Consider the following 14,668-nt stretch of genomic DNA (forward strand, 5'->3'; position numbering starts at 1 on the left):
TCAAACTTTTTTAACAAACCAAAAACTGAAAAATCGGGCGTGCAAAATTATTCAGCCCCTTTACTTTCAGTGCAGCAAACTCTCTCCAGAAGTTCAGTGAGGATCTCTGAATGATCCAATGTTGACCTAAATGACTAATGATGATAAATACAATCCACCTGTGTGTAATCAAGTCTCCGTATAAATGCACCTGCACTGTGATAGTCTCAGAGGTCCGTTAAAAGCGCAGAGAGCATCATGAAGAACAAGGAACACACCAGGCAGGTCTGAGATACTGTTGTGAAGAAGTTTAAAGCCGGATTTGGATACAAAAAGATTTCCCAAGCTTTAAACATCCCAAGGAGCACTGTGCAAGCGATAATATTGAAATGGAAGGAGTATCAGACCACTACAAATCTACCAAGACCTGGCCGTCCCTCTAAACTTTCAGCTCATACAAGGAGAAGACTGATCAGAGATGCAGCCAAGAGGCCCATGATCACTCTGGATGAACTGCAGAGATCTACAGCTGAGGTGGGAGACTCTGTCCATAGGACAACAATCAGTCGTATATTGCACAAATCTGGCCTTTATGGAAGAGTGGCAAGAAGAAAGCTATTTCTTAAAGATATCCATAAAAAGTGTCGTTTAAAGTTTGCCACAAGCCACCTGGGAGACACACGAAACATGTGGAAGAAGGTGCTCTGGTCAGATGAAACCAAAATTGAACTTTTTGGCAACAATGCAAAACGTTATGTTTGGCGTAAAGCAACACAGTTCATCACCCTGAACACACCATCCCCACTGTCAAACATGGTGGTGGCAGCATCATGGTTTAGGCCTGCTTTTCTTCAGCAGGGACAGGGAAGATGGTTAAAATTGATGGGAAGATGGATGGAGCCAAATACAGGACCATTCTGGAAGAAAACCTGATGGAGTCTGCAAAAGACCTGAGACTGGGACGGAGATTTGTCTTCCAACAAGACAATGATCCAAAACATAAAGCAAAATCTACAATGGAATGGTTCAAAAATAAACATATCCAGGTGTTAGAATGGCCAAGTCAAAGTCCAGACCTGAATCCAATCGAGAATCTGTGGAAAGAACTGAAAACTGCTGTTCACAAATGCTCTCCATCCAACCTCACTGAGCTCGAGCTGTTTTGCAAGGAGGAATGGGAAAAAAATTCTGTCTCTCGATGTGCAAAACTGATAGAGACATACCCCAAGCGACTTACAGCTGTAATCGCAGCAAAAGGTGGCGCTACAAAGTATTAACTCAAAGGGGCTGAATAATTTTGCACGCACAATTTTTCAGTTTTTGATTTGTTAAAAACGTTTGAAATATCCAATAAATGTCGTTCCACTGCATGATTGTGTCCCACTTGTTGTTCGTTCTTCACAAAAAAATACAGTTTTATATCTTTATGTTTGAAGCCTGAAATGTGGAAAAAGGTCGCAAAGTTCAAGGGGGCCGAATACTTTCGCAAGGCACTGTATGTTAGAATCACCTTTGGCAGATCTACAGCTGAGATCACAGAATCTTTCTGGGTATGTGTCTAAGAGCTTTGCGCACCTGGGTTGTACAAAATGTGCACATTCTTTTTTTAATTCTTCAAGGTCTTTCAAGTTAGTTGTTGATCAATGCTAGAAAGCAATTTTCAAGTCTTACAACAGCTTTACAAGACAATTTTTAGTCAAAACTCTAACTAGGCCACTCAGGTACATTGAATGTCATCTTGGTAAGAAACTTCAGTGTAGTTTTGGCCTTGTGTTTTAGGTTATTGTCCTGCTGCTGCTGAAAGGTGAATTTGTTTCCCAGTGTCTGTTGGAAGCAGGCAGAATTAATGTTTTCCTCTAGGATTCTGCCTGTGCTCTATTCCGTTTCTTTTTATCATAAACTCTCTAGTCCTTGCCGATGACAAGCATACCCATAACATGATGCAGCCACCACCATGCTGGAAAATATTAAGAGTGATACAAAGTGATGTGTTGTTGGATATGCCCCAAACATACTGCTTTGTATTCAGGACATAAAGTTAATTTCTTTGCAAATTTTGCAAAGTGCCTTATTACAAACAGGATGCATGTTTTGTAATATTTTTATTTTGTATGGGCTTCCTTCCTTTCACTCCATCATTTAGGTTAGTATTGTGGAGTAACCACAATGTTGTTGATCAATCGTCAGTTTCCTCCTATCACAGCCATTAAACTGTTTTAAAGTAACCATTGGCCTCATGGTGAAATCCCTGAGCGGTTTTCTTCCTGTCTGGCAATTCATTTAGGAAGGATGACGGTATCTTTGTAGTGACTGGGTGTATTGATGCACCATCCAAAGTGTAAATAATACCTTCACCATGCTCAAAGGGATATTCAATGTCTGCTTTTTTAATTTTTACCCATCATTGGAAATCCTCCCTGGTCTTTGAGGTTGAATCTGTGTTTGAAATTCACCGCTCGACTGAGGGACCTTACAGATAATTGTATGTGTGGGGTACAGAGACGAGGTAGTCATTCAAAAATCATGTTAAACACTATTATTGAACACCAAGTGAGTCCATGCAACTTATTATTTGACTTGTTGAGAAAATGTTTACTCCTAAACATATTTAGGCTCGCCATAACAAATGGGTTGAATACCTATTGACTCAAGAAATTTCAGTTTTTCATTTATTATGAATTTGTAAAAATGTCTGTCTAAAAACATAATTCCGCTTTCATAGTATGCGGTATTGTATGTAGGCCAGTGACACCAAATCGAAATTTAATACATTTTTAATTCAGGCTGTAACACATTTTTAATTCAGGCTGTAACACATTTTTAATTCAGGCTGTAACACATTTTTAATTCAGGCTGTAACACATTTTTAATTCAGGCTGTAACACATTTTTAATTCAGGCTGTAACACATTTTTAATTCAGGCTGTAACACATTTTTAATTCAGGCTGTAACACATTTTTAATTCAGGCTGTAACACAACAAAATGTGGAAAAAGTAAAGGGTTGTGAATACTTTCTGAAAGCACTGTATATGTGTATATATGTGTATATCATGTTTTGTGGATAATATTTACATTTACGATGGGTGAGCATAAATCCTGGCAGGCTGATCAGATTCATTCCAGCCTTTACTTTTTTATTTATCACACATTTCTTTAACCAAGAAAATTGGTTAATTGGTACATTTGTGAGGTAATGCTGCAATCAGTTGGTTGTAACTTTGGATAGAGCAGACATTTCCATATTTTTGTTAACTGCATGTGTATAATTGACAAAGATTACAAGGTCTCATTGTTGAATTAAAAGGTGGGGCTGTAGTTACATTGCCAGCAGTCTAAACACTAGGATTTGTTATTATTATGTTTGGGCAGGGTTTTTCATGGCAGGTCTTGCCACATGTGAACATTAGACTGGCTTCTAGAGGATTAAAGACCCTCTCAAACTGAAACAGCTTCTCCAAATGACCTGTCATTCACGTAAACATAGAACACACACATTCTGCTGGAGAGTATGTAAACCAGACTCTTTATCCTCAGCAAAGTACCACTTACTCTGAGAGGAACAGGTACTGCTGAGCCAAGGGAGTAGAAAGGAGAATCAAAACACTGTTTAACAATGTTTATGGGTGATGGCCTAAGAGGCAATGGTCGTGAGGTAGTCCTCCATATGTTACCATGCAGACAGAGAAACCCCCTAAAGATAATTGTACATCTACTGGGATGTTCAAGAGGCCCTTACAACACAGCTGGAAGTGGATAGTTAGTAGTAGAAGTGGAGTAATGGCTGAAACAATAAAGCAGAATTACACAACAGCCTTGGATTTTGTTGGCTGCATACCTGTGAGCTCTAATAATAACAAGCAGCATTTTCTACATCAGATGGAAAATAATTATACACAGCACACTATAAGCAAATGGTTCTATATAGTGAGTGCCAAATAAGGGTTATTTGGTTTGTAACCATAGCAAATCCCTTGTTGATGCTTTATGGAACCTTTTTATGAAGGTTCTATAAAGAACCATGCTCATAAGGTTCTAAATATAACCTGTATGGTGCTATGTACAACCCTTTCATAAGGTTGTATAATGAACCATTAAAAACAGCTTCTATATGGCACAAAAAAGGTTCCACTATGGTTACAACCATTTTTGGGGTTATATAAAACCTTGTTTTAAAGTTCTTTATAGAACCTTTACAGAGAAAGGGGATTGGGGATTCATTACAAATACATGAGAAGGGGTCAAGTTCAAATGTAAACTCAAGGAAAAACATGAACTTTTCTCGCAATTCAAGTCTTGTTTTCATCTTCCATTTATTGTCATAGCTATTTGAGAAAAAAATATAGATTTGTCATATATATCAAATATCAAAATGAATATCAACATATAAACTTGGCAATACTTTTTGTAGAAATGTAAAATGATATTACTTTGTTTTTATTATCACCTTTTACAACATGTAACAAACAAAAACATATTTGATTACGACAAAAGTGTGTTCTCAGGCCTCATAAAATACTATTGAAATTGAAATACAGGGTGTATTTAATAGTCGGATTCCACTGCAAAATATTTAGTCTGTTGAAAAACGCATTGAAACGGAAACAGTTTACTTCAAACAGAAAACTAAAACATGAGTTTATATTGGAAAAATTAATGAAGGTACCAGTTTATTTCCATCTGCTCTTTTTGCTTCCAAGAGTAAACGGTTTCAGTTGCAAAACATTTTGCGACAGACTAAATATTTAGCATTGGAATCCGATTAATGAATACACTCCAGTTTATGGTTTGTAGTAGTCCAACTAAGAAGGACATTTAGGCATAGTTGAATCTGCTCAATAAAGTAAGGACATTGCTCCAAAAAGGGGCATGATATCCATTGTTGTCTCAAGAGCAGTAGAAGAGAAATAGGTATTTGTATCTATTTAAGCATGTATTTAGCCATATTAATGATGACCTAAGGCAATTGAAGTTATCCATTTGATTGTGGTGGAACAGAAATATTCCAAGAAGCAGAACTATGGTGAATGTTCCTTTGCTCAGGCGAGGTGACAAAACAACCAATGGATGAACTCTGCCAGTTCACTCTGGGTTCATAGCCCAAAAAAGCATCCCAGCGGTCAAGAAAAACTATGCCAGTGATGGATGTAGAGTCACCGCCAGCGAAGTAGCCGTGATTTGCACAGCGCTGTAGTTGGTCTCCACCGCCTAGCTCACGCAGCAATGTTGCTTCAAAAGTTGATGTACATCCAGGTAAGCCTATACTTATGTGAGCCAACTTATTTGAATTACATTATTTCATATGATTTAATACATGTAATGGGTATAAAACTCAGACTTGAGCCGTTTTTGATGAAGTCGCTTTCAAGTCGCTGCAGTTGCTTCTCACCGGTGAGAAGCAACTGTTTTTGATTGACACGCGAACGTGACCAAAGAATTGACTGAAACAGGAACCAACTCTGCGTGATTCATGCATTCAGTGGATATGTACACATTTATGTAATATTTGAGACTCTCTCTCACCAATTTATAGTACAATAAACACACGTATATTTACAGTTTGTAAATGCGTGATATGGGTTTTAGAGACATTTATTTCAACATTACAAAGAAAAACGTTTAGAAACAATGCCAATACTGCACAGAGCCTTGCTGTTGGAAAACCACAGCAGTGTCCGACATTTCGGATGTCGCAGATGCACCTCCCCCGACTTCACTCCTCGACTTTTGTGTGCAGTCGTTTGCTTCGGCCTTCTCCCTCAAGAAGAGCCCAAAGGAACACAGCATATCTGGTGTGATCTACAGGGTGTGTTCATGCAGTAAGCCTAACGAAGATGAGAGTAGATGAAAGTTGCAGAGTGAAGTCGGGGGAGGTGAGCGACAGCCAAAAGTCGAACACTGTACAGGTTTTCATACAAGGCTCCGATACTGGGAAGTGGTGAACAGGGAAGTGGTTCTTTCTCTCCTAAAAGTTCAATGCATAATATACAGTCCAGTCAAACACAAGAACACATTGTTTCAGTTCATCTCACAGGACATGTAACGCAGCATGATCTGGGTTGGTCTGGTCATACTTCATAGTTTAATTCCTTGATGGGTTTTCAAGCAAGTTGAATATTCACATTCAAGACTGCATGCTTGCTCTAGTCAGGGAAAAGTAGTTAGATGTGCAGTGGTTCTTCCTTTAAAAGGTACGGCTTACTGCAGAACAGCTTGCGGGGTGCCGCAGAAATATATGGCACGTTATTTAAGTGTCAGCCATTGTTGACAGAATGATGAAATTTACTACAATCTGCCACCATCTACCACAAACGGTCACGACATAAACTCAAAACTTTTAAAGGAAGAACCACTGTAGCATGTTGCTGTGTCACACTAACTCTATAATACTGCAAGTCTTTCACCAAGCCAAGGAGACTGATTCCTACCATGTACTGAAGTAGAAAGCTCTACAGCAAACCATGAGCTCCCTCTACTGGTATCAACTAAAATGAGGGTGGTAGAATAGGGAGATAAAATATCTGATGGTTTTGTCCTGTATTGTAATAAGCTTTGGGTACATTCGGATACTGATGCAGATGCTCTGATTCAGAGCAATTTACAGGAGCAATTGGCGTTAAGTGCAATGCTCAAGGACACATCAACAGAATATCAAACTGACAGTGTTAGGCTGGCATTCAATCTGATCAGGGGTTGATGACAATGCGGCTTTTAAAGCAATTTCTGAACATTGCCTTTAAAAGCTGCATTGTCTTCAACCAGCGATCATATTGAATTCTGGCCTTAAGGTTCCATACTGTGTGTATCCATCTCAGGTCTGATTTAGGTATAAAAAAAGTCTCAACAGTAGAAACTTTAACTTTAGTTAATTTATTTAAAAAATGCTCTTATCTACTCATGCTAGCCAAAAGGTTGAAGAAAAAGAATACAGACTCAACAAAAGATCACTGTTTTTCTTCAAAGGTACATTAAGGAGTATCATCACTTATTAGAAAAATAAAATAAAACTCTCCCTATGAATTTTATTTAATATTTTTGTTAAGTATGTTTGTCTTGTTGGTTATTGTTTTTCTATTTTATTTGTTGTTTCCCTTTGGGTGTGTGATTGTTTTGTGTTAAATATGCAAAAAAATGAAATATTTTTTATTTATATTTATTTCACCTTTATTTAACCAGGTAGGCTAGTTGAGAACACCTTTATTTAACCAGGTAGGCCAGTTGAGAACACCTTTATTTAACCAGGTAGGCTAGTTGATAACACCTTTATTTAACCAGGTAGGCTAGTTGAGAACACCTTTATTTAACCAGGTAGGCCAGTTGAGAACACCTTTATTTAACCAGGTAGGCCAGTTGAGAACACCTTTATTTAACCAGGTAGGCCAGTTGAGAACACCTTTATTTAACCAGGTAGGCCAGTTGAGAACACCTTTATTTAACCAGGTAGGCCAGTTGAGAACACCTTTATTTAACCAGGTAGGCCAGTTGAGAACACCTTTATTTAACCAGGTAGGCCAGTTGAGAACACCTTTATTTAACCAGGTAGGCCAGTTGAGAACACCTTTATTTAACCAGGTAGGCCAGTTGAGAACACCTTTATTTAACCAGGTAGGCTAGTTGAGAACACCTTTATTTAACCAGGTAGGCTAGTTGAGAACACCTTTATTTAACCAGGTAGGCCAGTTGAGAACACCTTTATTTAACCAGGTAGGCCAGTTGAGAACACCTTTATTTAACCAGGTAGGCTAGTTGAGAACACCTTTATTTAACCAGGTAGGCTAGTTGAGAACACCTTTATTTAACCAGGTAGGCTAGTTGAGAACACCTTTATTTAACCAGGTAGGCTAGTTGAGAACACCTTTATTTAACCAGGTAGGCTAGTTGAGAACACCTTTATTTAACCAGGTAGGCTAGTTGAGAACACCTTTATTTAACCAGGTAGGCCAGTTGAGAACACCTTTATTTAACCAGGTAGGCCAGTTGAGAACACCTTTATTTAACCAGGTAGGCTAGTTGAGAACACCTTTATTTAACCAGGTAGGCCAGTTGAGAACACCTTTATTTAACCAGGTAGGCTAGTTGAGAACACCTTTATTTAACCAGGTAGGCTAGTTGAGAACACCTTTATTTAACCAGGTAGGCTAGTTGAGAACACCTTTATTTAACCAGGTAGGCCAGTTGAGAACACCTTTATTTAACCAGGTAGGCCAGTTGAGAACACCTTTATTTAACCAGGTAGGCTAGTTGAGAACACCTTTATTTAACCAGGTAGGCTAGTTGAGAACACCTTTATTTAACCAGGTAGGCCAGTTGAGAACACCTTTATTTAACCAGGTAGGCCAGTTGAGAACACCTTTATTTAACCAGGTAGGCCAGTTGAGAACACCTTTATTTAACCAGGTAGGCCAGTTGAGAACACCTTTATTTAACCAGGTAGGCTAGTTGAGAACACCTTTATTTAACCAGGTAGGCTAGTTGAGAACACCTTTATTTAACCAGGTAGGCTAGTTGAGAACACCTTTATTTAACCAGGTAGGCCAGTTGAGAACACCTTTATTTAACCAGGTAGGCCAGTTGAGAACACCTTTATTTAACCAGGTAGGCCAGTTGAGAACACCTTTATTTAACCAGGTAGGCCAGTTGAGAACACCTTTATTTAACCAGGTAGGCTAGTTGAGAACACCTTTATTTAACCAGGTAGGCCAGTTGAGAACACCTTTATTTAACCAGGTAGGCCAGTTGAGAACACCTTTATTTAACCAGGTAGGCCAGTTGAGAACACCTTTATTTAACCAGGTAGGCCAGTTGAGAACACCTTTATTTAACCAGGTAGGCCAGTTGAGAACACCTTTATTTAACCAGGTAGGCTAGTTGAGAACACCTTTATTTAACCAGGTAGGCTAGTTGAGAACACCTTTATTTAACCAGGTAGGCTAGTTGAGAACACCTTTATTTAACCAGGTAGGCCAGTTGAGAACACCTTTATTTAACCAGGTAGGCCAGTTGAGAACACCTTTATTTAACCAGGTAGGCTAGTTGAGAACACCTTTATTTAACCAGGTAGGCTAGTTGAGAACACCTTTATTTAACCAGGTAGGCCAGTTGAGAACACCTTTATTTAACCAGGTAGGCTAGTTGAGAACACCTTTATTTAACCAGGTAGGCTAGTTGAGAACACCTTTATTTAACCAGGTAGGCTAGTTGAGAACACCTTTATTTAACCAGGTAGGCTAGTTGAGAACACCTTTATTTAACCAGGTAGGCTAGTTGAGAACACCTTTATTTAACCAGGTAGGCTAGTTGAGAACACCTTTATTTAACCAGGTAGGCCAGTTGAGAACACCTTTATTTAACCAGGTAGGCTAGTTGAGAACACCTTTATTTAACCAGGTAGGCCAGTTGAGAACACCTTTATTTAACCAGGTAGGCCAGTTGAGAACACCTTTATTTAACCAGGTAGGCTAGTTGAGAACACCTTTATTTAACCAGGTAGGCTAGTTGAGAACACCTTTATTTAACCAGGTAGGCCAGTTGAGAACACCTTTATTTAACCAGGTAGGCCAGTTGAGAACACCTTTATTTAACCAGGTAGGCCAGTTGAGAACACCTTTATTTAACCAGGTAGGCCAGTTGAGAACACCTTTATTTAACCAGGTAGGCCAGTTGAGAACACCTTTATTTAACCAGGTAGGCCAGTTGAGAACACCTTTATTTAACCAGGTAGGCTAGTTGAGAACACCTTTATTTAACCAGGTAGGCTAGTTGAGAACACCTTTATTTAACCAGGTAGGCCAGTTGAGAACACCTTTATTTAACCAGGTAGGCCAGTTGAGAACACCTTTATTTAACCAGGTAGGCCAGTTGAGAACACCTTTATTTAACCAGGTAGGCCAGTTGAGAACACCTTTATTTAACCAGGTAGGCCAGTTGAGAACACCTTTATTTAACCAGGTAGGCCAGTTGAGAACACCTTTATTTAACCAGGTAGGCTAGTTGAGAACACCTTTATTTAACCAGGTAGGCTAGTTGAGAACACCTTTATTTAACCAGGTAGGCCAGTTGAGAACACCTTTATTTAACCAGGTAGGCCAGTTGAGAACACCTTTATTTAACCAGGTAGGCCAGTTGAGAACACCTTTATTTAACCAGGTAGGCTAGTTGAGAACAAGTTCTCATTTACAACTGCGACCTGGCCAAGATAAAGCATAGCAGTGCGACACAAACAACACAGAGTTACACATAAACAAATGTACAGTCAATAACACAATATAATAATTGATATAATAAATACATTATTACCGTGCACTTTGAACTGAAATCTTTGTAATTTGTCAGAATGAGAGGTGAGTGAGGAACTGCCCATTGGTGTACAGAAGTAGGATCTTCATTTGAGCCAGTTTGCTACAGCAGGAAAATGATCCTAAAGCAAGAGGAGATTGGAACTATGTGGATTACAATTAAGGACATGTTTTTAGGTGTTAACACATTGACATTACAAGATGGAAATTACAACATTCAGAAGCCTTTTTAAACCTCAAATAAAACTACACATTTTAACATTTCCTGCATTGCAAGAAAGTAGTTTCAGGTGAAACAGGATATAACTATCCCTTTAAGGACTAATGTAGGATTTAGATAGGAATAAACCTTGTGGGAGGGCAAAAGATGACATTTGACTTTCGTTTCACTGAAAACTGCAACAGCCACACCCAGTGGATTGGTACACCTCACCTGTCTCCAATAGTACTAACACGTTGTTCAGACAGGAGCGAGGAGTAACATACGGAGAGGACACTATTCAAGTAAGTTACTGAATTTGATTCAGCCTTTCCCAATATTCACTTTACAAGAATAAAATAATAAGCAAAACAGTAATGTTCTTGCAAACAATTTTGAAACAGGAATTTACATTTTTTAAACCCAGGATGGAAGTAATATCTTTATCTATGTATTTCTGATATGCTACAAAAGGAGGAAAGATCAGGAAGGAAAGTGACACATTTTCAGAAGATATGTCTCAAAGAGCAAGACATTCTGGTAAGCACTATCCCCTTAACTATCTCCAGATCATTGTAGATTATGCCATAAAATACATAGCCTCAAACCTCTAACAAACATTTTATTCCTGACATGTTCAATGCAAACAAATGAAGCAATATTTCATTTTGTTTAATTTTATTTTTAAACACGGACTCCACCGAGCACCCGTGTGCGCCATCGTACGCATGTTGATTTCGTCCATCCACACCAGATGTGATCGGGACATGCAGGTTTAAATATCTAAATGAACTATGAACTGACTAGATTCATTTGGGGATAGGTCAAAACACTTGAAACATTCATGGACATTTAGCTAGCTAGCTTGCTGTTGCTAGCTAATTTGTCCTGGGATATAAACATTGGGTTGTTATTTTACATGAAATGCACAAGGTCCTTTTTTCCCTGGATCTTTGTAGACTTTTGACCAATCCTGACTCACACAAAATCATTCATCCACAGATGAAAGGGTAATCCTAGTTAGTTTCAGTTCAGCTTTCAATCACCCACGTGGGTATATACTCCTAAAACCAATGAAGAGATGGGAGATGCGGGACTTGCAGCGCGTCAAGTGCCAAAAATAAAAACAAGTTCCATTTTAGCGCCTGGCTATGCAGAAGCTCATTGATGCGCACGGGTAGTTTGGGGGAAATTACTGAATAACATGTATCTGTAAATGTATTTTGCAATGCTGGCACTGTGAAATGCAGGCGTAACATGCATGTAAGATTGTAACATTGTAGAATGCACAACTTGCACAAGTACAGGTTGTATCAACTGTCTTGTCATTTGATTTCAGGGAGGGGCTTTACTGGTAGTCCTTATACCAGGAACAGGGGAAACCGTGAAGCACTGTCTGTTCATCAGGACACTAGACCACGAAGGATTAGACCAAATGGTGACTAGTCTTGGTACTACTATTTGTATTTCATGCTTAATTCAGACATTCACTCAACGAATACTACATACGAATTTAAGAGAAGTATGAAGATGTTTATACACTGTATGTCTCATATATTTGAAAGGACAGCGAGGTTATATATTTAATTTCGATGTAATAGTGCAATGTATTATCATATCAATACAACAATGAATATAATTTTTCCTCAAATTGTGTTTTAATATTTCTTAAAAAATACATATGAATAAAAATACTGCATACAACTGTGTTTTTGCCTATTCAAAGGTGGTGGAATCTGACTACCGTTATAAGGTTTAGAAATAGACAGTCATTCACATTTTAGAGTAGGTTGAAGATATTTGCATAACGTGATGTATGATGATCTTACTTTAACCTATTTGACTAATTCTGGTTTTGTCTACTGAATTGTCGCTTGATTGCAGGGAGGGGATTTACTAACAGGCCTAACACCAGGAATAGGGGAAACCTTGAAGACCTGTCTGTTCACCAGTTCCCTAGACCTCAAAGAATCAGACAAAACGGTAACCAGTCTTTGTATTTAATGCTTAATTCAGTGTGTACTCCATGAACAAACACAGTGCATACACATTACAGAGAAGGAACTTGACGAATATGCAATACTATGCTGAATATAATCTGTCTTTGTTTTAAAATAATTGTGTCCATCTATGACTGTGTAGTACTGATTTAGAAAAACACCAATCGTAAATATTTCTGATTCTGTTAGAGATAATTATATAACGTGATAAATGTATGATGATCTTGACTTATAATGTCCTATTTGACACAGCTGGCACTCAAGGAATATTCACACCCAAAAGGCACCTGTCAAACATGATTGTCTCCCTCTTGCAACCACTGTCCATTGTAGAAGATGCTGGTTTCCAGGCATTTGTGGATGCCATAAAACAACCTGGCACCCTCATTCCAAAGGAGACATTTTCTATTCGAAAAGACCTTCTCAGAATGTACAATAAGACGAGGCAGAAGGTAGAGCAATCCCTTGCCTTGGCTCATGACATTGTCTTAGCAGCTGAACTGTGGGTTGCAAGAGCAGAAGAGTCCTATCTGACAGTGACTTGCCATGTCATCGACAGAGAATGGAACCTCAATTCCTACGTATTGGAAACAACTAAAGTCCTGGGTGAAGATACGTCAGTCGACATAGTAAAACAACTGTTAGGAATTGCAAACGACTGGGGAATAAAAGAAAAGATTCACACCGTGGTGACAAACATAGATGGATCCATGAGAGAAGAGATTTCTAGAAATGGATGGACACACATTCCTTGCTTTGCCCACACTTTAAACCTGGTGTTCAAAGATACATTGATGGAGGATCCTGTTCTTGAGGCAATGCTGAGGAAGTGTCAGAAGATTGTGAGGTTCTTCCACAACGACATAGAAGCTGAGAAAAAGCTAAAAGAGGCTCAACTCCAACAACACTTGCCTCATCATGGCCTGATCCAGTCTGTTGGTGATGGATGGTTCTCTTGTTTCCACATGCTGAAGAGACTTGCTGAGCAATACATGGCTATCAACACGGTGCTTAGCCAAAGGCAAGAGTTCGACCTCTGTCTTAATGGATCTGACATAACTAAAGCCTCCAGTGCGGTAGCAGCCCTTCAGCCTTTCAAAGATGTGACAGAGGAGATGTCACAGAGATGTAAAGACATCTCTAATAATCAGCAGTACTACCTCCTCTCCAACAGCATTCCTCTGGTTGAAGAACTTCAGACCAAAATCAGCAAAGAACAGAGGGGAAACGATGTAGCTAATCACTTAGCCAAGCAATGCAAAATTCATTTTGGTGATTTGAAGAAGAGCCAACGACTAGTCCTTACCACAGCCCTGGACCCAAGGTTCAAAAACCTCATACTGAATGTCAACGACAGTGAAAGTGCTAATCACTTTCTAACTAAATTGCTTAAAGATCTCAAAGCAATTTCATCTCCACTGATAGTTTCATCCGATGTACCGAACTTAGTTCAACTGCTGAAACAGTACAGTGAACACAGCTCAATTCCAGAGATGGAAAACCCACTTGCATGGTGGAGATTTGAAGGATCTGTGAAATTCAAGGATCTGAGCAGGGTAGCCCTTAGAAACCTTGGTGTGGTTTCTACAGCGATCCCCTTGGATAGGGCTTTCCATGAGACAGATAAAATGTTCTACAGCAGACGAAGTTGCCTGGAGCCAGAGAATATCAACATCATACTGTTTCTGAACAGCAACTACACTCCTTAGTTGTAAAGAGGGTCAGTAGTGGTCACATGGTTATCTTTTAAATTAGAACAAATTATGGTCTTGTGATCTGAGCTGCTTCCTCTAGAATTGATATGGCGCTGCCAGCATGCGTTCGAATCAAGCCCATTGCTCTTTCAGCACTCACTCTTACCTTGTCTATCTGATAAACAATCATCAAATCAAATCAAATGTATTTATATATCCCTTCGTATATCAGCTGACATCTCAAAGTGCTGTACAGAAACCCAGCCTAAAAACCCAAACAGCAAGCAATGCAGGTGTAGAAGCACGGTGGCTAGGAAAAACTCCATAGAAAGGCCAAAACCTAGGAAGAAACCTAGAGAGGAACCAGGCTATGACGGGTGGCCAGTCCTCTTCTGGCTGTGCCGGGTGGAGATTATAACAGAACATGGCCAAGATGTTCAAATGTTCATAAATGACCAGCATGGTCAAATAATAATGATCACAGTAGTTGTCGAGGGTGCAGC

At 39.1% G+C, this 14,668-nt stretch overlaps 1 protein-coding gene across 1 annotated transcript; it reads left to right on the forward strand.

Moving 5' to 3' along the window:
- The first annotated feature begins 12,360 nt into the window (after window positions 1-12,360).
- On the forward strand, window positions 12,361-14,436 carry LOC116376129 (zinc finger BED domain-containing protein 4-like). The gene is made up of 2 exons (XM_031835150.1): window positions 12,361-12,454; window positions 12,724-14,436. Exon 2 carries the CDS (start codon window positions 12,768-12,770, stop codon window positions 14,178-14,180), a length of 1,413 nt encoding a protein of 470 aa, XP_031691010.1. The 5' UTR covers window positions 12,361-12,454; window positions 12,724-12,767; the 3' UTR covers window positions 14,181-14,436.
- The last annotated feature ends 232 nt before the right edge of the window (window positions 14,437-14,668 follow it).

This window comes from Oncorhynchus kisutch, linkage group LG11 (assembly GCF_002021735.2).
Source record: "Oncorhynchus kisutch isolate 150728-3 linkage group LG11, Okis_V2, whole genome shotgun sequence".
Classification (NCBI taxonomy): Eukaryota; Metazoa; Chordata; class Actinopteri; order Salmoniformes; family Salmonidae; genus Oncorhynchus; species Oncorhynchus kisutch.